The sequence below is a fragment of the Chlorocebus sabaeus genome, chromosome 15 (assembly GCF_047675955.1).
Source record: "Chlorocebus sabaeus isolate Y175 chromosome 15, mChlSab1.0.hap1, whole genome shotgun sequence".
In the NCBI taxonomy this organism is placed as follows: Eukaryota; Metazoa; Chordata; class Mammalia; order Primates; family Cercopithecidae; genus Chlorocebus; species Chlorocebus sabaeus.
In genome coordinates, this window is record NC_132918.1 from 2,097,303 (window position 1) to 2,121,004 (window position 23,702).

Below are 23,702 nucleotides of genomic sequence, written 5' to 3' on the forward strand. Positions count from 1 at the left end.
AGTAAAATATATACTAGAAAAGATTAAAAATGGTACACCAGTGTGTGGCACTTACCATGAATGGAGCTTGCAGGCCTGGAAGATTGCTCTTCACTCAGTGAGTGAGTAAGTGAACATGAAGGCCTAGGATGTTCGTGTACACTAATGTAGACTTTATAAACACTGCAAACTTAGGCTACACTAAATTTATTTTTTTTAATTTTCTTTCTTCAGCAATAAACTAAGCTTACTATAACTTTTTTATTTTTCAAATGTTTAAATTTTTCTAACTTTTTGGCTCTTTCATAATAACAGCTTAAAACACAAACATGTTGTATAGCTGTAAAAATATTTTCTTTCTTTATAGCCTTATTCTGCAAGTTTTTTTCTATTAAAATTTATTTTGACTTTTTAAACTTTTTGTTAAAAATGAAGACACAAACACACACATTAGCGTAGGCCAACATAGGCTCAGGGCCATCAATATCAGTCTTCCACCTCCCCATCTTGTCCCACGGACAGTCTTCAGAGCAGTAACACACATGGAGCTGTCATCTCTGATGATAACAATGTCTTCTTCTGGAACACCTCCTGGAGGACCTGCCCGAGGCTGTTCTACAGCTAACTTTTTTTAATAAGTAGAAGAAGTACACTCTAAAATATCAATAAAAAGTATAGTATAGTAAACACATAAGCCAATAACATAGTCATTTATTATCATTATCAAGTATTATGTTCAGCACATAATTGTATATACTATGCTTTTATATGTGGCAACATAGTAAGTTGGATTTTTTTGTTATTTTGTAGAGACAGGGTCTCGTTGTGTTGCCCAAGCTGGTCTCCAACTCCTGGCCTCACGCAACCCTCCCACCTCAGCCTCCCAAAGTGCTGGAATTACAGACAAGAGCCACCTTGCCCAGTCTCATACACCAGCATCACCACAAACACGTGAGTAATACATTATGCTACAACATTATGACAGCTACATCACTAGGCAATAGGAATTTTCAGCTGCGTTATGATCTATGGGACCAGCATCTTATGATCCATCACTGACCAAAATGTTATTATGTGGTGCATGACTGTATTTAAAGACATTTTATTTTTACTTGTGTTTTTTGAGATAGGGTATCACTCTGTTGCCCAGGCTGGACTGCAGTGACATGATCTCGGCTCACTGCAATCTCCATTTCCAGGGCTCAAGAGAACCTCCAAACTCAGTCTCCAGAGTAACTGGGACTACAGATGTGTGCCACCACACCCAGCTCATTTTCTTGGTTTTTGGTTTGGTGTTTTTTTTTTTTCTTTTTGTTTGTTTGTTGTCGTTGTTTTTTGTTTGTTTGTAGAGACAGGGTTTCGCCATGTTGCCCAGGCTGGTCTCGAAGTCCTAGGCTCAAGCAATCCACCCACTTCAGCATCTCAAAATGCTGGGACTACAGGCGGTGTAACACCTGGTCTAAAAAGACATTTTAAACATGAATAGCTGGCACTATAGCTATGTGTCCAATCTGCTGCCCAATTCAACTTCATATCATCAGGAGTCATTAAATCGGACCCACACAGGCCTGAGAGACAAGGCAATGTGGTTCTGTCTTTTGGTTCTTAGCTTATCTAAATTACATTCTAGATTGTGACATTCTAAGATTATCTCCATATTCCAAATATGCTTAAGAGATAAACTCGGAATTAATGTAGAACTGAAAGCATTTCATGGGAAGTATTTAGATAGGCCAATTCATTTTGTTTTTTTGTCTGCACCTGTGAGCATCCATTCCTTCCCACAATCATGACAATTCATCAGCCTCCAGCTCTTTAATGTAGACCTCTCTTCAAACCAATTAACAGAGAGGAGGGAGAGTGGAGAGTGAGTGGATTCAGTGTCCTTGGTTGTCCTGAGGCAGCCTCCACCAAGTCTGGCTCCCTGGGTTGGGTGCCTGTTCCAACAGCCCCCACTGGCTCTCCTTTCCTTCCCCTCTTCCCCCAAACCTCCTATTCTCTAATAGCTCTGTCCTCTACAAAGTATGTGAGCAAAAGCAGACATGACCCATACCAGAGGTGACAGAGCAGAAGGAAAGAACACAGCAGGAGTTGGGCCATCAGAAGACTTGTGTTCAAATCCTAGCTCTGCTCTTGACCAGTCATGGAACATGGGGCTTTTCTCTACCTCTTCAGGGCTGTTTCCTCATCTTTAAAACAATCTATTGTGGTGGGTATTTGATAGTCTTGTTGGCTGCCTGAATCATTCCTCACTTAAGTCCACCCACTCGTAAATGGGATTAGTGCCCTGATGAAAGACGCTCAAGGGAGTTTATTTGCCCCTGCCACCACGTGAAGATACAGCAAGAAGGCACCATTTACGAATGAGAAAGTGAGCCCTCACCAGACACTGAATCTGTCAGTACCTTGATCTTGGACTTCCCAGCCTCCAGAACTGTGAGATATAAATTTCCGCTGTTTCTAAGCTACCTAGTCTGTAGCAATTTGTTGTGGCAGCCCAAAGGGATTAAGATACAGATGATGTAAAACTTAAGTCATGTTTTCAAATAACTGCAATACATCATGCTTCAACACTTATTTTTCCCTAGGAAAACTACAGTACAGTGAACTTAGTGACTAACAGGTTAGCTTCCTGAGTAACTAGGACCTAATGGCCAGGTGTCCCAATTGGAGGCTCATCACAAAAGGTGGCAAATGACCATAGGCAACACCAAGTAGCCACTCCCTCAGTGCAGCATAGGCCCTCACAATGTTTACATGGGCAACCCCAGGGGTTCAGGGCTTTCTGTTTCCATCCATCTCACTATATAAGAGGGAATATATTTTTACCTCTGTCAAATTCAGATGCTGTTAAAGTAGTATGCATTTTGCCGCTGAAGTTATTTTTAAAAAAACAGGTATGTTATCTTATTCTGTGTGTGGTATGGATATTATGCAATTTGATATATTTTGACTATAAACATGGATACTTAAACAGAATGTAAATGAGATCGGTCATCTATGATCACCTAAGATCAAGTGAAACTCTTTGCTTACCTTGCAGTCTCCATGCACTGAATAAAAGGCAGGCAAATTTCATGAGCTGTGCAAAGGAGGAAAGAAACTTGTAGCAGATGCTGTGGATGCCCCACGCAGATGCCACCCGCATGTGATATTTCTGTGCATGTGACCTGACTTCCAACAGCCAGCATCCATGACTCTTTGTTGGAAGGCTTCCTGATCACTGGACCCTCTTTGCCCACACACATGGCAGGACAGAAATGCTAGAGAATGAACACTTCCCTGGAGCAACCCTCAACCAGTGATTCCCTTTGCTCCAGTGAAAAAACTCTGAGCTGTATATTCTACACTGGCTCCCAGAGTTCCCCAGAGGCATTGAGCTCCAGTTGCCCACAGTGGTAACTTGTTCAATAACACACTCTCCACTGGCTTCCCTCCTTCCCTGTCTTACTTCTCCAGTCCCTGAATGGTGATCCCTGAATGACTGTTTCTCAATCAAGCCACTTGCACTTGAATCCTTGTCTCAGCCACTGCTTCTGGAGGATGCAAACTAAGACAGGGATGTGTGAAATTCAAATATCAAAAGGTCATTGGAAAGGCAAAGAAATAAATCAACAAGGACCTCCAGTAGTTGTGGACAATGCTATTCTGATTCCTCATTTCCTGGTACCTAGTCCTTTTACTTCTGACATCCGTCTCACCAGACTTTTGCCATCTTCCACCAACATGACATTTTGGACCTTGGCCATGAAGGTTTGTCATTCTCAAGTCCATTTATTAATTAGCCCAGCTTACCCAAGTTGAAGTACAAAGGAAACTCACTAATTGAGCAGCTGTTGGGAGCTGTCCCCTAGTTTCATCCAGGGCCAGATCTCTTGGCTCTGTGTGACATGCAAACTTCAGTCTACTCAGAGGACCAGGCTTTCAGAGGACAGTCAGTCTACCCAAGAACCAAGAGAAAGAAGGCCCAGGCAGATGCACAGGGACAGTGGGAAAAGCAGCCTGCACAGGACACAACTTTCCCGGTGAGGGAGCCATGCCTAAGACTAACTTGCAGGTCAGGAAGTTGCTTATTTAAAAAGAAAAGAACATTTCTGAGCAAACGTCTCACTGCAAACCAAGTTCACTGTAGTTGCTGTTTAATGATCAGCACCTTCACCTCTTTAATAAAACCCTGGTTCAAAACAGGGCAGGGAGCCAGGCATGGCAGCTCACACCTGTAATCCTAGCACTTTGGGAGGCCGAGGTGGGTGGATCACCTGAGGTCAGGAGTTCGAGACCAGCCTGGCCAACATAGCGAAACCCCATCTCTACTAAAAATACAAAAATTAGCCGGGCGTGGTGGCGTGCACCTATAATCCCAGCTACTTGGGAGACTGAGACAGGAGAATCACTTGAACCCAGGTGGCAGTTGCAGTGAGCCGAGAGCCCATCACTGCACTCCAGCCTGGGCAACAAAGCAAGACTCCACCTCAAAAAATAAAATAAAATACCAAACAGGGCAGGGGCACACACCTCTATGCACTACATGCTCCTTTAGGCTAGATCATCTGTATTCTCTTAAATATGTTTGGTTAAAAAATGTGTGCCTATATTTGTGTATCAGACGACATGCATAAAATAATCAGAAGTCCCTCTAACTCAGCTGACTCTAAACCATGAAGCAGAAGAGTTTACTAGAAGGATGTGGGGTGGTTCACAGAATGTGAGAGGGAAGCTCCAGGCCAGGCTTCCAAGAGTAAGACCCCAAAGTTGACCAGTGTGCTGGTGTGTTTGAAGCTGCCTCTGCCACCCTTAAGCACTACAGTACATAACCACTGCACGCTACAGCAGGAAACAGCACCACTTCTGTCAGGAATTTGACCTTGCAGCCCCCTCTGCCAGATAGAGGAAACGCCCTGTCCCCTCCCACCCAAGGTGACTTAACAGAGTCTTTGTCATGGCCTGTGCTGCAAAGGAGGCTGGAAAGAAAGTACAGCATTCTCAGATCTGAGAGGGGGTCTCTGGCCCCCATCCAAATTGAATGGCCAAAGTCTGCCTCAAGCCCCAACTCTCCTCCCTAGATGTAACCACTATTAAGACGGTGGATGTGTCCTTCGAGCCCTTTCACACACACAGTTTTGGAAAACGGTTTTTGTAAGAATGAAGTTATACTATAAATATCATTCTGCAATTTTTCTACTTAATATAAGTCACGGATACCTTTCCATGTTCATACGTACAGATCTAACTTGTTCTTTTTGACTACAGCAAAAGGTTCTGCAGAATCAAGTGCCATCATTTAGCCAGTCCTCTGTTGATGATATATAAGCTGTGGCCACTATCTTACTACAACAAACCACACAGGGAAAGCATCCCAGGGTATGTTTGTCATTGCCGCTGTTTGCACACGCATGTTGTCATTTTTGTAGGAATGGGTTCCTAGAAATGGGCAGCTGGGTCATACAGGCCATAGGGTCTGTGGTCTTTACCCTCATTGCAATATAAGGATGTTGGATTGAACTGAACTTCTCCACTTTGGGGACATTTCTATCCCACAAACCAAGATAATTCTAGAATCAGGATAGCCCCCAGTCCAGCCAGTGCCAGAGCAATGCTGACCCAGGGCTCTCCTAATTCTGTTTTCCAGGCATCCACACACACCAGGTGTGCTGCTCCATTGCAGCCTCTTCCTCTTTTCAGTCCATCCGATGCTGTGATTCCACGTGAGAAGAGACACCTGCGTGGAGCAATGGAAGGCTGGTTTGCAGTCCCAGATCTGCCAGCAGCTGGGATTGAGTCAGTCCCCCCACTTTTCTGAACTCCAGTTTTCTTACCTTTAAAATAAAAGACATGGGTTAAATTAATTAACGGTTTTCTAACTGTGTTCTGCCAAGACCAGCGTTCCACAGAGGCATCAGGAACGGCTTCCGAACTTGGGGGATGGAGGGCAGGAGAGCAGGGCCTGGTCCTCATGAGCTCTGCTATTAACTTTGCTGTGTAATAGGGTTCTGTGTGAACATTCATTTGAAAAAGGCGTTTTGCTCCTAAAGGGAAATTGAAAACTATGCAGTGTGAGTGGAGATTTTATGCTCCACAGCACAGAAATCCCACTCCACAGTGGTTTGAGGGGAAGAAATAAGGGGGAGGGTGGTTATTGGTTCATATAATTGAAATCCAGGGGATATTGACTTCAGGCACAGCTCAATCCAGGGGCTCAAATATTATCAGAACCCAGTCTTGTTTCTTCTCATTACTTTGCTGTTCACAATGTTGGCTTCATTCTCAGGCTCAGTGTGGCACCAGAATGACTGCCAACAGAGTCAGGACTATATCCTCCCAGGTTCAGGTCCAGCAGAAAAGGTCATGTGCCTCTGTTGTGACAGTCACAGCAAAAGACTCAACACACCTTATTGGCTTATGCTGAGTAGTGTTCCATCCCCGAGCCAATCACTGTAGCCAAGGGAATGTAACAACTTGATTGGCCTGGCTGAACTCACGTGGTCAGTGGAGCTAGGCGTGAAATAAACCTTACCCAACATACATTGACTAAATGTGGGACAGGGATGATTCTCCAGAAAATTGTATTATTATTTCCCAATGCTGAGTAATCAAAAATCAATGCATATAAAACCATGTACATGTGTTTACTCAATGAACAATTGAGATACTGGTAAGACAGGATCTGCACCATACGCTGGAGATGCAATGATAAATTAATCACAGTCCCTATGTATCTTGTGATGGGCCAGGACCACTGCAGGTCAACAAGGTCATCAACTGGGAGGAATACCAGGCCACAGAGTGGAGGACAGCAAGAATAAATGGAACCCACTAGCACCCTCTGCATCTGTCTGTCACATCCAACCCTGACAATCTTCAGAGAGTAATGGTGGCTGCTTCACTTCTACCTTGCAAATGTTGTGCAAATTATTCTCTGGACCAATTCTAACTTGAGACCACTCAGAGAAGGGGATTCTGGGAAACGTAACTCCAGCCTAAGTAAGTTGATGTAGTTCAAACCACAACAGAATTCATATGCTGCTATCTCCAGAGCTGAACCATCCAATACTCTGAATAAAGTATGTTTGTCAACTTAGCATCTAGCTAAGTGTTTTGTATGAAATCACAACATAATGTTGGGGTCCTCTTCTATCTAAATACTCAGAATAATTTTAGATAGCCACCAAACACTTGCTGTCATTTGTAACCACCTGTAATTATGAATTAGGATCTACACAAATAAAAAGTATGCAAACCACTTCAGAATGACTTGTTGTGAAACAGATATATCCAACAGACCCAGATATAGAACTGTAAAGGATTAACTTCAAATAATATTCCCCATTACTGATATGAAAATGATTAATACGTTTAAGATATTATGCTTTTTTTATTTCTAAAAATTTGATGAGTCTTTTGAAACATGTACCTAAAATTGGCAGTGTACTTGCCTGCCTAACATCCATTCAGTTGCCTATGGACGCTGAACTCAGGAAATACTAGTCTAAAGTTCCTATAAAAGACTCAGGAAACTTGGTCACATCTTTGTTCTAGAATTTTAAGATGTAGGAGATCTGTTTGTCTTCCAGCAACTTGCCATCCTCCTTCTGTATATAATTGTTTTTTGTCTTTCCTTTCCTTTCTTTCTTTCTTCTATCTGCTTTGGCTGTGGTTGTTTTCCATGGTTTGACTTTGTAATGGAATGTCTCCTTTTGCCCTATTCCATCACAGCTCTCTAATTCAGATGGGGTGAATCCCATCAGGAGCCTCAGCTCTCAATCTATGAAGCCATGAGAGCCGAAACTTCAGGAATGCATGATCTGCTATGATGCCATAACGACTGCTCGGAACATACCTCTCCCCCACAGTGCTGATTTTTCACTGTAGGGTGCTGTGGGTGTCTTTCGTGAGCAAAGGTGATAAGGAGAGAGAGTGTGTTTGGTATAACAAAGAAGATGCATTTTGAACCCAGGACATCCATGTGGGGAGCTGGAGGCACTTCTAGGCCATCAAGACACCAACAGTCACATTTAGGAAGGACAGCATAGGGAATCAGGGCAAATTGCCTATGCAAAGCTCATTGATTGTTAAAAAAGCAATAAAGCACAATGTGTATCAAAGCCCAAAGCCAATACCAGAGGTGAAGTGCTTCCCAAAAGGGCTTCATTGACCCAGGAGTCAGCTTCCTGGGTTTGAACCTCAGCTCCAATATTGACCAGTAGTAAAACAAAACAAAACAAAACAAAACAACTTGCTTAACCTCTCCAAGATTGTTTCCTCAACCATAGGATGGGGATAAGAATACCTACTCATAGAGTTATTGGCAAGATTCAAGTAATGTGAATAGAACAATTCCTAGCATGTAGAAAACTTTAACCAATGGTGTGGTGTTAGTATCAGAAGATGTTGTTGTTGTTGTTTTTGTCGTTGTCAACCAATAAGGAAGGAGAGCTGCAGAGATCGATGTGCCAGTACCCAAGAGGGCTAACTGCTTGATCTATTGTAATGAATGTGGCATGCCCTTGCAGAGGGCAGTCTAGCAAGGGAAGCTGATGATTAACCAGTTAATCACAGTATGAAAGGGGTTGAAATGGGGGAGAGGGTCAGTAAAAGTGCTGTAAGACTACAGAGGAAGGGTGCTGTGTAGGGTGGGAGGAGGTCTCTAAAGACTTCCTTGGGCTGGGCGTGATGGCTCACATCTGCAATGCCAGTATTTTGGGAAGCCGAGGCAGGTGGATCATTTGAGGTCAGGAGTTTGAGACCACCCTGGCCAACATGGTGAACCCCCGTCTTTACTAAAAATACAAAAATTAGCAGGGCGTGGTGGTGCATGGCTGTAATCCCAGCTACTTGGGAGGCTGAGGCAGGAGAATCGCTTGAGCTTGGGAGGGAGGCAGAGGTTTCAGTGAGCTGAGATTGGGCCACTGCACTCAAGTCTGGGCGACAGAGTGAGACCCTGTCTCAAAAAAAAAAAAAAAAAAAAGGACTTCCTTGAAGTAGCAACATCTTAGCCGAGCCCTGAAGGGTTAAGAGTTTGCCAGTTAGGGAGGCTTCCAAGATGGCCGAATAGGAACAGCTCTGGTCTGCAGCTCCCAGCAAGACTGAGGCAGAAGACGGGTGATTTCTGCATTTCCAACTGAGGTACCTGGTTCCTCTCATTGGGACTGGTTGGACAGTGGGTGCAGCCCACAGAGGGCAAGCCGAAGCAGGGTGGGGCATCGCCTCACCCGGGAAGCGCAAAGGGTTGGGGGATTTCCCTTTCCTAGCCAAGGGAAGCTATGACAGTCTGTACCTGGAGGAACAGTACACTTCTGCTCAAATACTGCACTTTTCCCATGGTCTTCACAACTGGCAGAACCAGGAAATTCCCTCCCATGCCTGGCTTGGCAAGTCCCACACCCACGGAGCCTTGCTCACTGCTAGTGCAGCAGTATGAGATCCACCTGCAATGCTGCAGCTTGGCGGGGGGAGGGGTGTCGCCATTGCCGAGGCTTAAGTAGGTGGTTTTGTGCTCACAGTGTAATCAAAGAGGACACGAAGCTCGAACTGGGCACAGCCCACCACATCTCAGCAAGGCCTACTGCCTCTCTAGATTCCACCTCTGTGGGCAGGGCATATCAGAACAAAAGGCAGCAGACAGCTTCAGCAGACCTAGACATCCCTGTCTGACAGCTCTGAAGAGAGCAGTAGTTCTCCCAGCATGGCATTCGAGCTCTAAGAACAGACAGACTGCTTCCTCAAGTGGGTCCCTGACCCCTGTGTAGCCTGACTGGGAGGCACCTCCCAGTAGGGGCCGACAGACACCTCATACAGGCAGGGGGCCCCTCTGGGATGAAGCTTCCAAAGGAAGGATCAGGCAGCAAGATCAGCAATATGTGCTGTTCTGCAGCCTCCGTTGGTGATACCCAGGCAAACAGGGTGTGGAGTAGACCTCCAGCAAACTCCAACAGACCCGCAGCTAACAGGCCCAACTCTTAGAAGGAAAACTAACAAATGGAAAGAAATAGCATCAACATCAACAAAAAGCACATCCACACCAAAACCCCATCTGTAGGTCACCAACATCAAAGACCAAAGGTAGATAAAACCACAAAGATGGAGAGAAATGAGACAGAAAAGCTGAAAATTCCAAAATCCAAAGCACCTCTTCTCCTCCAAAGGATCACAGCTCCTCAGCAGCAACGGAACAAAACTGGACAGAGAACGAGTTTGACAGGTTGACAGAAGTAGGCTTCAGAAAGTCAGTAGTAACAAACTTCTCCAAGCTAAAGGAGCATGTTCTAACCCATTGCAAGGAAGCTAAAAACCTTGAAAAAAGGTTAGACAAATGGCTAACTAGAAGAAACAGTGTAAAGAAGACCTTGAATGACTTGATGGAGCTGAAAATCACAGCATGAGAACTTCGTGATGCATGCACAAGCTTCAACAGCTGATTCAATCAAGTGGAAGAAAGGATATCAGTGATTGAAGATCAAACTGATGAAATAAAGCAAGAAGATAAGATTAGAGAAAAAAGAGTGAAAAGAAATGAACAAAGCCTCCAAGAAATATAGGACTATATGAAAATACCAAATCTACATTTAATCGGTGTTCCTGAAAGTGACAGGGAGAATGAAATCAAATTGGAAAACACTCTTCAGGATATTATCCAGGAGAACTTCCCCAGCCTAGCAAGGCAGGTCAACATTCAAATTCAGGAAATACAGAGAACACCCATAGATACTCCTCAAGAAGAGCAACCTGAAGACACATAATTGTCAGATTCACCAAGGTTGAAATGAAGGAAAAAATGTTAAGGGCAGCCAGAGAGAAAGGTCGGGTTACCCACAAAGGGAAGCCCATCAGACTAACAGCAGATCTCTCAGCAGAAACCCTACAAGCCAGAAGAGAGTGGAGGCCAATATTCAATATTCTTAAAGAAAAGAATTTTCAACCCAGAATTTCATATCCAGCCACACTAAGCTTCATAAGTAAAGGAGAAATAAAATCCTATACAGACAAGATGAGAGATTTTGTCACCACCAGGCCTGCCTCACAAGAGCTACTGAAGGAAGAACTAAACATGGAAAGGGGCAACCGGGTACCAGCCACTGCAAAAACATGCCAAATCGTAAAGACCATTGATGCTATGAGGAAATTGCATCAATTAATGGGCAAAATAACCAGCTAACATCATAATGACAGGATCAAGTTCACACATTCACACATAACAATATTAACCTTAAATGTAAATGGGCTAAGTGCCCCAATTAAAAGACATAGACTGGCAAATTGAATAAAAAGTCAAGACCAATTAGTGTGCTGTATTCAGAAGACCAATTTCACACGCAAAGACACACATAGGCTCACAATAAACGGATGGAGGAAGATCTACCACGCAAATGGGAAAAAAAAAAAAAGGGGGTTGCAATCCTAGTCTCTAATAAAACAGACTTTAAACCAACAAAGATCAAAAGAGACAAAGACGACCATTACATAATGGTAAAAGGATCAATTCAACAAGAAGAGCTGACTATCCTAAATAAAAATGCACCCAATACAGGGGCACCTGGATTCGTAAAGCAAGTCTTCAGGGACCTACAAAGAGACTTAGATCCCCACACAATAATAATGGGAGATTTTAACACCCCGCTGTCAATATTAGACAGATCAATGAGACAGAAGGTTAACAAGGATACCCAGGACTTGAACTCAACCCTGCACCAAGTGGACCTAATAGACATCTACAGAACTCTCCACCGCAAATCAACAGAATATACGTTCTTCTCAGAACCACATCACATTTATTCTAAATTTGACCACATAATTGGAAGTAAAACACTCCTCAGTAAACGCAGAAAAACAGAAATCACAACAAACTGTCTCTCAGACCACAGTGCAATCAAATTAGAACTCAGGAATAAGAAACTCACTCAAAACCACACAACTACATGGAAACTGAACAACCCGCTCTTGAATGACTACTGGGTAAATAACGAAGTGTACCAGAATCTCTGGGACACATTTAAAGCAGTGTGTGGAGGGAAATTTATAGCACTAAATGCCCACAAGAGAAAGCAGGAAAGATCTAAAATCGACACCCAAACATCACAATTAAAAGAACTAGAGAAGCAAGAGCAAACAAATTCAAAAGCTAGCAGAAGGCAAGAAATAACTAAGATCAGAGCAGAACTGAAGGAGATAGAGACACAAAAAACCCTTCAAAAAAATCAATGAATCCAGGAGCTGGTTCTTTGAAAAGATAAACAAAATAGACCACTAGCAAGACTAACAAAGAAGAAAAGAGAGAAAAATCAAATAGACACAATAAAAAATAATAAAGGGGATATCACCACTGACCCCACAGAAATACAAAGTATCATCAGAGAAAACTACAAACACCTCTACGCAAATAAACTAGAAAATCTAGAAGAAATGGACAAATTCTTGGACACATACACCCTCCCAAGACTAAACCAGGAAGAAGTTGAATCTCTGAATAGACCAATAACAGGTTCTGAAATTGAGGCAATAATTAACAGCCTACCAAACAAAAAACGTCCAGGACCAGACAGATTCACAGTCGAATTCTACCAGAGGTACAACAAGGAGCTGGTACATTCCTTCCGAAGCTGTTCCAATAAATAGAAAAAGAGGGAATTCTCCCTAACTCATTTTGTAAGGCCAGCATCATCCTGATACCAAAGCCTAGCAGAGACACAACAAAAAAAAAGAGAATTTTATGCTAACATCCCTGATGAACATTGATGTGAAAATCCTCAATAAAATACTAGCAAACCGAATCCAGACGCACTCAAAAAGCTTATCCACCACAATCAAGTCTGCTTCATCCCTTGGATGCAAGCCTGGTTCAACATATGCAAATCAGTAAACGTAACCCATCACATAAACAAAACCAACGACAAAAATCACATGATTATCTCAATAGATGCAGAAAAGACCTTTGATAAAATTCAGCAGCCCTTCCTGCTAAAAACTCAAAAAACTAGGTATTGATGGAACATATCTCAAAATAGTAAGAGCTATTTATGACAAACCCACAGCCAATATCATACTGAGTGGGCAAAAACTGGAAGCATTCCCTGTGAAAACCGGCACAAGACAAGGATGTCCTCTCTCACCACTCCTATTCAACGTAGTGTTGGAAGTCATGGCCAGGGCAATCAAGCAGGAGAAAGAAATAAAGGGTATTCAATCAGAAAAAGAGGAAGTCAAATTGTCTCTGTTTGCAGATGAAATGATTGTATATTTAGAAAACCCCTTCGTCTCAGACCCAAATCTCCTTAAGCTGATAAGCAACTTCAGCAAAGTCTCAGGATACAAAATCAATGTTCAAAAATCACAAGCATTCCTATATACCAGTAACAGACAAACAGAGAGCCAAATCATGAGTGAACTTCCATTCACAATTGCTACAAAGAGAATAAAATACCTAGGAATCCAACTCACAAGGGATATGGAAGGTCTCTTCAAGGAGAACTACAAATCACTGCTCAGTGAAATAAAAGAGGACCCAAACAAATGGAAGAACATTCCATGCTCATGGATAGGAAGAATCAATATTGTGAAAATGGCCATACTTCCCAAGGTAATTTACAGATTCAATGCCATCCCCATCAAGCTATCATTGACTTTCTTCACAGAACTGGAAAAAACTACTTTAAAGTTCATATGGAATCAAAAAAGAGCCCGCATAGCCAAGACAATCCTAAGCAAAAAGAATAAAGCTGGAGGCATCATGCTACCTGACTTCAAACTACACTACAAGGCTACAGTAACCAAAACAGCATGGTACTGGTACCAAAACACATATATAGACCAACTGAACAGAACAGAGACCTCAGAAATAACACCACACATCTACAATCATCTGATCTTTGACAAACCTGACAAAAACAAGCAATGGGAAAAGGATTCCCTATTTAACCAGTGGTGTTGGGAAACTTGGCTAGTCATATGTAGAAAGCTGAAACTGGATCCTTTCCTTACACCTTATACAAAAATTAACTCAAGAGGGATTAAAGACTTAAATGTAAGACCTAAAACCATAAAAACCCTAGAAGAAAACCTAGGAAATACCATTCAGGAGATAGGCATGGGCAAAGACTTCATGACTAAAACACCAAAAGCAATGGCAACAAAAGCCAAAACGGACAAATGGGATCTAATTAAACTAAAGAACTTCTGCACAGCAAAAGAAACTATCATCAGAGTGAACAGGCAATCTACAGAATGGGAGAAAATTTTTGCAATCTACAAAGGGCTAATATCCAGAATCTTAAGAACTTAAACAAATGTACAAGAAAAAAACAAACAACCCCATCCAAAAGTGGGCAAAGGATATGAACAGACACTTCTCAAACAAGACATTGATGCAGCCAACAGACATGGAAAATGCTCATCATCAGTGGTCATCAGAGAAATGCAAATCAATACCACAATGAGATACCATCTCATGCCAGTTAGAATGGCAATCATTAAAAAGTCAGGAAACAACAGATGCTGGAGAGGATCTGGAGAAATGGGAATGCTTTTATACTGTTGGTGGGAGTGTAAATTAGTTCAATTATTGTGGAAGACAGTGTGGCGATTCCTCAAGGATCTAGAACTAGAAATACCATTTGACTCAGCAATCCCATTACTGGGTATATACCCAAAGGATTATAAATCATGCTGCTATAAAGACACAAGGACAGGTATGTTTATTGTGGCACTATTCACAATAGCAAAGACTTGGAACCAACCCAAATGCCCATCAATGATAGACCGGATGAAGAAAATGTGGCATATATACACCATGGAATACTATGCAGCCATAAAAAAGGATGAGTTCATATCTTTTGCAGGGACATGGATGAAGCTGGAAACTATCATTCTCAGCAAACTATCACAAGGACAGAAAACCAAACACTACCTATTCTCACACATAAGTGGGAATTGAACAATAACAACACATGGACACAGGGTGGGGAACATTACACACTGGGGCCTTTGGGGGGTGAGGGGCTGGGGGAGGAATAGCATTAGGAGAAATACCTAATGTAAATGACAAGTTGATGTGTGCTGTAAACCAACATGGAACATGTATACGTATGTAACAAACCTGCACATTGTGCACATGTACCCTAGAACTTAAAGTATAATTCAAAAAAAAAAAAAAAGAGTTTGCCAGTTAAAGAGCAGCATAGTGGAAGTAAGAAATGAGGATAAATCAGACGGTCATTGGAGGATTATATGAGGTCAAGGAAGGGTTTTTCTTCATGCAAGTGACATTGGGCTTACCAATGGGGAAAAAGTTTATACAATGGGGGAAAAGAGATATAAACAATGGATGAAGAAAGAAAAGAAATACCAAAAAGTTGAAGGTTGCAAAGGAGCAGAGGGTGAAGCAGGGGAAACATGCTATGTACCTACACCAGAAACAGTATGTGCCCCTGGAAAGTGTCCACTTCTACCTTTATTTTAAAATGGAGGCTGGGCACAGTGGCTCACATCTATGATCCCAAAACTTTGAGAGGCCAAGGCGGGCAGATCACTTGAGGCCAGGAGTTCAAGACCAGCCTGGCCAACATAGTGAAACCCCATCTCTACCACAAATACAAAAATTAGCCAGGTGTGGTGGTGCATGCCTGTAATCCCAGCTACTCAGGAGGCTGAGGCAGGAGAATCGCTTAAACCTGGGAGGCAGGGGTTGCAGTGAGCTGAGATCATGCCACCACCCTCCAGCCTGGGCAACAGGTTGACACCCCATTTTGAAAAACTAAATAAGTAAAATAAAAGTAAAAATGGAGAAATGGGGCCAGAAGGTAGGTCCAAGGTTATCCATGGAGATGATGACAGAGGTAGAATTAAAAATGTTTGGGCCAGGTGTGGCAGCTCACACCTATAATTCCAGCACTTTGGGAGGCCAAGGCAAGAGGATTGCTTGAGCCCATGAATTCAAGACCAACTTGGTCAACACAGTGAGACCTAACCTCTACAAAAAATTAAACAATTAGCTAGGCATGGTGGCACATGCCTATGGTTCCAGCTACACAGGAGGCTGAGGTGGGAGGATTACTTGAGCCCAGGAGGTCAAGACTGCAGTGAGCTGTGATCACACCACTGCACTCCAGCCTGGGTGACAAAGCGAGACCCTGTCTCAAAAAAAAAAAAAAAAAAAAAAAAGTAGTCCAGGGGCTGTTTGGTGTGGTGTCCTTTATGCAGAAGGCAAGTGGTTAATAAGGACTTATGAAGTTTTTAGCAGATGAAGGCATACTGTGCACCAGATGGAAAAATAAGTCCCAGCATCGCTAGGAGAATCTCAGGGGTAGACACAGAGGAGGTCATAGAAGGTGGGATCAGGAGAGTAATCTCTCAAACTTGTATGCTTTTATGTACTGATCCTGGGTAACGAAATTTGACATCAAAATTCTCTGACCTGTATCTATTAAGCATTTATTATATGCCAAGTGTTTCGGTTATCTATTGCTGCATAACAAACTGCCCCAGAACTTAGTGGCTTACAACTACTTCACTTTTATTTATTATTGATTGATTGATTTATTTTTAGAGAGAAATTCTTGCTGCATTGCTCAGGCTAGACTAGAACTCCTGGGCTCAAGCAGTCCTCCCACCTCAGTCCTACTTTATGATATCTTACACTTCCGTGGGCAGTAATGTGGACAAGGCTTGGCTGGGCAATTCAGTTCTGTTTCATGTGGCATCAGCTGAGGTTACTTAGTGGTAGCCAGCTGGTGGCTGAGCTTTTTTGGAGGGCCTAAGCCAGCCTCATTCACATGTCCGGTACGTTGGAGGGAATGGCTAAATGACTGGGTTCAGCTGGGACTGCTGATCTTGGCACCTACACGGGGCCTTTCCCACATGGTGCTCTTAGGTGAGTCAGACTTCTTGTGTGGTGGGGTAGGGCTCCCAGAGACCATGTGCCAAGACACCTGGGTGAAAGCTGTGAGGTTTCTTAGGACTCAGCTTCAGAAGTCCCAGAATGTCATTTCTGCTTTACTCTACTCACCAGTCAAGCCACCCAGGTTGGTCCAACTCAAGGAGAGGGCAGCTAGACTCTAACTCTCAAGGGGAGGAGTAGCAAAGAATTTGCACCATCTTTAATCCACCACATCAAATAAGTGCTGTGCATGTGTGACCTTGCATAATCCTCTCAACAGCCCTATGGTAAGTGCTCTTATCACCTCCATTTAAGAGATGAGGGAATTAAGATACAGTGAGTTTTGGAAACCTGACTAAGCTCATGCAGCTATGAGAACTGGATTCAACCCAAGCAGCCTGGCTCCTGGACATGTTGTGTACCAGTATTCTATGGCAAACAAGACAGATACTGCCTGTATCCCACCATCAAGTTTGAAAAGAACTGTCTCTTTAGAATGTTACAGCAGGAGGTACCTTAGCAGTCTCCTAAGGCAAGCCCTTCATTTACATGATGAAGAAATGCATGCCCAGGCTGCCTAAGTAACCACTCTTCTGTGCAGCATCCTGTCCTGGTGGAGATCCTTTGAGTCACAAGAGTATCTGTTGGCTTATCTCCTTTTGGCAAACAAAGAAATGGCCTCAGAAATTTTAAATGACTTCTGCTAGACTACACAGCAGGAGTATAACTAAGCCAGAATCTGAAGACCCATTCCAAATTCCATGTTCTTCCCACTACTCTGAGCTGCCTCAACATAACAGATTAGAAGAGGCCCTAGGATGCCCAGAAATGAGGATGAAAGCTTGGATTTTTCCTAGGATCCAAATGAAATTGTGCACCTCCTACCAGATAGTTGCTACCTGGGGTAGGGTTCACTGAGATCTTCTTTCCAGATCTAAAATTAGCAATTTTGCCCCCTGGAAAACCATAGGGCTCTAATCCAGATTAGAAATGGCTTAGCTTGAGTTCCTCCCACCCCCTGAAAGTAGAGCCTAAGACAAGGAATCAGGTATAGATGGTTTATCTGGGATCTGATCCCAGGAAGCAAGACACTCAGGAGGGCGAGAGAAGGAGGAACAGGCAAATAAGGACCCATCGACAAGGTCACAAGTGCGGATGTGGGGGCAGATCCCATCAGAACCTTCTGCAGAGGGGATAGCACGACTCAGAGTGGTCCACTCAAGTGCAGCAGCCACGGCTGCAACTGGAATCAGAGGTGAGGTTCTGTGGATGTGAGTCAGGCCCCCAGAGGTGTCTGAGCCTCCTGAGAAAGGAACCTTTAATCCGAGACCAGAAGGATGAATCAGAATCAGAGGAAAGGAAGCAGGGAGAGAAAGGCGAACGTTCTGTTCAGAAAAAACAGGAAGTTCAAGGGTAGGAGAGCAGGGCCCTTTTGTAGAACTAGGGGAAAAAATTACCTGAGGCTGGAATAGAGACAGCAAGAGAAGAGGTGAATAAATGGTGGGAAATGGAACTTGGGGGGGCCTGTAAAGCAAGTTGAAGCTTCATCTGAAGGGCAACAGGAGCCACTGAAAGGTTTTTAATAGGGGAGAGAATGTTCAGATTTTCATTTCTAAAAATGGTTATAATGTCCCCTCAGCAGGTGGACCCCCTGCTGCTTTTCCAAAGAAAATGCAAGCATCAAAGTGGCAAACCAAACTTTTGTGGCAACATATAGCATATATGGTCTGCACACATGGGGCCTTCAAATACCAAGAGATTCTTCTACAGAGGCAAATATTGCCTACAGATTCTGTTCAGATTGGAGGACCTGAGCCCAAAGCCCCTCCCAACACAGGTCTCTAGAAATGAGACAAATGTGGTTTTGATCCATGACAATGTTAGGAAGCTGGAAGGAGTTTCCTTATGAATAAGAAACCTTGAAAATTCCCTGAAATATGGAAGCCAGTCAAATCAGAGTTTAAAAGGATTCCTATACTGAAGCTCACGTGGGCAAACACTTTTGCATAAAAATGGGAGATGGGAAGTAGCTCCAAGAATACTCAAAGCCTTGAGGTAGGCCAGGCGTGGTGGTTCACACCTGTAATCCCAGTACTTTGGGAGGCCAATGCGGGTGGATCACTTGAGGTCAGAAGTTCAAAACCAGCCTAGACAACACATGGTGAAAACCCCATCTCTACTGAAAATACAAAAATTAGCTGGGCGTGGTGGGACACGCCTATAATCCCAGCTACTCAGGAGGCTGAGGCAGGAGAATCACTTGAACCCAGGGGGGTGGAGGCTGCAGTGAGCCAAGATCACACCACTGTACTCCAACCTGGGCAACAGAGTAAGACTCCATCTCAAAGAAAAAAAACAAAAACAAAAACAAAAAACAGGGATTGCTGGGGCCCACCCCATGAGCTTCGGATTCATTTGGTCTGGGTTTTCATTTCTCACAAGATTCCAAGAGAGGTTGATGCTGCTGGCTCAGGGATCACACTTTTAGAAGCATTGCTCTACTGATGACCTCTGCAATTTTAAGTACTAAACAGCTAGTTCTCGTTTCATCAAGTTTTGCAATCTCTTGACCCACCAATTTAAAAGATTAAGATACTAAGAAAACTTCTGTTATTCTACTTTTACTTTCATTTAATCAAATTTAATGACATTTGCATTTTATGTTATCACCATAGCTTTGATTTTGGCTTGACCGTAAATACTGAAAACCAATAAATAGTGCTAATTTGATTGTGGCTTCATTATTATTGCTCACAGTTGAGCCAAAACAAGTGTCATGATTACATATCCTCCTCTATAGTTGCAAAGTTAAAGTCCAGGAATATGCAACTTCTACTGCATATAGAACATTTCTAGAATCAACATTCTTTTCTTCTTTATACTCTTCTACTTACTCAAAATCCTACCATTTTAAGTTTTGGTATGCTATGTTTCCATAACCATTTGCCTTAAGAAATTTTTTAGTTTCCCTTTGAATTATTTCATTGACCCATTGAAGGTCTCACACTGAAGGTCTCACATCATCAAGTAAAAGTTCAGTCCTAAAACTATACACATCATAAGTTCTCAAAACTCATGGTCTAAAACTGGTCATGTGACTGGGCACAATGGCTCACCCCTGTAACCCCAGCACTCTGGGAGGCTAAGGTGGTCAGATCACCTAAGGCCAGGTCAGGAGTTCAAGACCAACCTGGCCAACATGGTGAAACCCTGTCTCTACTAACAATACAAAAATTAGCTGGATGAGGTGATGGGTGCCTGCAATCACAGCTATTTGGGAGGCTAAGGCAGGAGAATCACTTGAACCTGGGAGGCAGAGTTTGCAGTAAGCTAAAATCACTCCATTGTACTCCAGCAGCAACAGAGTGAGACTGTGTCTCCAAAAAACTCAAAAATCCTTGAGGTAGAAGAGCCTGAGAGCAGTAGTAGCTCTGCATACCTAAAGGGAAATGAGCTGGGGCACCAAAGTAGCAACTGTGAGGTCAACATTGCCCTTTGGACTAAGCAGCAACAGAGCGATAGAGGTGTCTACCCCCATGGAGGAGCCAGGAGTATGAGCCTTTAGGACCCAGAGCTAAAATAGTGTTCCAGGGGACTGGTGACATCAAGAAAGAATGAGGAGCTCCCTCCCCATGAAATGCCTCCCTGGCCACTCTATGTCTGACTCACACCCTGTCTCCTGCAGGTAAACTGCAATAAACAATCAGAGACAGGCTAACAGGGATCCCCCAAAACAAAGATGATTCTTCAGTTAAGACTCACTAAGCAATTGTGGAAATCTATCTCTGTGCAATAGACATCATCCTCTTACCAAATGCAGAACTTGCACCTGAGGAAATAGAGCTGATAGCTGAGCTGGGCTGAATAATTAAATTATCAGGGAGATGTAAGATTACCATATGCAAACACTGTGAATGATTATTTATTTATTTATTTATTTATTTATTTATTTATTTTAAACAGGGTCTCATTCTACCACCTGGGCTAGAGTACATAGATGTGATCACAGCTCACTGCAGCCTCAACCTCCATGGCTCAAGCAACAATCCTGCTTCAGTCTCCCAAGTAGCTGGCACTACAGGTATACACCACCACACCCAGATAATTTTTGTATTTTTTGCAGAGAAAGGGCTTTGCCATATTGCCCAGGCTGATCATGAATTCCTGGGCTCAAGCAATCTGCCTGCTTCAGCCTCCCAAAGTGCTGGGACTGCAAGAGTGAGCTGCTACAGCCAGCCATGAATGATTTCTATTTGGGAAGTTAACATAAAATTTGATAATTTAAAATATTCAATATATAAGCTGAGTAGTAATAGAATGAACTGCCAAAGAGAAAATGCGTGAGTTATAAAATCAAGCCAAGAAAACTTCCAGAATGTAACTAAGATTTTTATTTTTTCGTATTTTATTTATTTATTTATTTAGAGATGAAGTCTCACTGTGTCGCCCAGGCTGGAGTACAGTGGCATGATCTTGACTGCAACCTCTGCCTCCTGGGTTCAAGTGAGTCTCATGCCTCAGCCTCCCGAGCACCTGGGATTACAGGTGCCTGCTACCATGCCCAACTAATTTTTATACTTTTAGTAGAGATGGGGTTTCACCATGTTGGCCAGGCTGGTCTCGAACTCCTAACCTCAAGTCATCCACTTGCCTCAGCCTCCCAAAGTGCTGGGATTACAGGTGTGACCTACAACGCCTGGCCAGATTTTTAAAATGTAAAACAGAAGTTAAAGTGATATATAATATAAATTGGACTTAGCTAGAATTTAAATCTTCTGCTCTTCAAAAGACACTGTTAAGAAAATAAAAATACAAGCCTAGACTTGGAAAAAATGTTTGCAAACATGTATCTATTAAAAGACTTGTATCCAGAATATGTAAAGAACTCTCAAAACTCAATGATAAGAAAAAGAAACAACTCAGTAAAAAATATGCAAAAGATATGAATAAACACTTAACTAATGAAGATATATAGATGGCAAACAAAAACATGAAAATATGCTCAATATTATTAGTTATTGGAAAAACAAATTAAAACCATAAGAGACTTAATACTACTACATGCCTATTAGTATGACAAAAATTAAACAGACTGACCACACCAAGTACTGATGAAGATGCTGGTGAACTGGCACTCTCATACACTACTGCTAGGAAGGTAAAATGGTGCAACCACTTTGGAAAACAGCGTAACGGTTTCTTCAAAAGTTAAACATGTACCTACAATATAATTTAGTCATCTCATTCTTAGGTTTTTATCCAAAAGAAAAGAAAATACACGTCATACAGAGACTTGTCTACAAACATTCACATCAACTTGATTTTTAATAGCCCAAAAGTGCAAACATCTATAGATGTCCATACGTAGATGAATAGATAAATAAATTGTGGCATATTCATATAATGGAATAACTACTCAACAATATAAAGGAATAAACAAGCAATAACATGAATGAATCTCAAAATAATTTTGCTGAGTGAAAGAAGACAGAAAAATAGTCCATTTTGTATTATTTTATTTATATAAAATTCTAGGAAATATAACTAATCTATAGTGACAGAAATTAGATCAGTGGTTGTCTGGGATCAGCAGTGGGAGGGACAGGTGGAATGTCAGAGAGAAATTACAAAAGGCAAGAAGAAACTTTTGAGAGTATTAGATATGCTCACCATCATGATAGCAATGATGGTTTCCCAGGTGCAGACATATGTCAAAACTTATCAAATAGCATCTTTTAAATATGTACAGTTTACTGTATATCAGTTATACCTTAATAAGGCTATTACTGTGTGTGTGTGTGTGTGTGTGTGTATGTGCGCGCGCGCGCACGTGCGCTTGTGTGTCTGTATTGGTATGTCTCAATTTTATATGGCCATGACTCTTTTCCCTGCTCACCTGTTGCCCCAGTTTGCAGAGCCATGACATATGCAATGAGACAGACCTAGGCGTGATCCTGGCTCCACTGTCATTCTGGCTGTGTGCCCTTCAGTAAATGATTTACACTTTCAGAGCCTTCATTTTTTTCCTTCAAAATGGAGTAGTGCTTGGTATTATATTAGTGAATGTCAAACGCCTTTCACATAATAGGTTCTTGAAAACTTTAGACCACCAATCACCCCAGAAACTGAACCAGCCATATTTATGATTGCCCCTAAGGCATTAACTTTATTTTTAGCTAAAGACACCAGCATGCAATCGCCTTGAGTCCAAAGGTCCAGGGGGAAAGATGTTGAAATGCTGAGCACTGCCCTGCAGGCCCATCTGCTCTGCATTAGCCAGCCTTCCTCTGTTTATTATTCCATGTGTTAAATCTCCTCCAATTCTTGTGTGAAAAGTTCGGGCGCACAATAACCTCTTTATCACATTTTCAAATTCTGGGCCTGTTCTGGAAAGTTTACACCTTTTTCTTGTTGCCATTGTTTTCATGTGGATTCAGATTTCTGAAAAAGGCATTTGGAGCACTTTGCTGAAAATATTTGTGTGTAAAGCTTGATGAGACAAACATTGCCCAAAAGTGAGAATTAGATGTCAGAGGAATTAGAACCGTACCACGTGGGCCATGTGGTACAGCTGTGGCTGTGTGAGGAGAATCTGAGGCTTGGGGTGATGGTTGAGAGCCTGTGGCTGGGCAATACTCTTAGCTGCTCTCCTTTGGGGAATAAATTAAATAATACTGAAAAGAATAACAGAAACATGCCAATGTTGGAGCAGAGAATAAAAGGGTCATAAAACTCTGTAAAAATAAATGCATCATAACAATATTGCTTACCATTCATTGAGTATTATTTGTGTACCTTGCTTCACTAAGTGCTATTTTATTGAAACCTTACAACACACCTTGAGTTAGGTATAGAATAA

At 42.4% G+C, this 23,702-nt stretch overlaps 1 protein-coding gene across 1 annotated transcript; it reads right to left on the bottom strand.

Annotated features, from left to right (window-relative positions):
• Positions 1 to 701: 701 nt before the first annotated feature.
• Positions 702 to 23,681, bottom strand: LOC103221077 (APRG1 tumor suppressor candidate). The gene is given in 3 exon segments (XM_007971778.3): positions 702 to 5,795; positions 23,044 to 23,068; positions 23,070 to 23,681. Coding segments are annotated over 3 exon segments (513 nt in total). The 5' UTR covers positions 23,271 to 23,681; the 3' UTR covers positions 702 to 5,508.
• Positions 23,682 to 23,702: the final 21 nt, after the last annotated feature.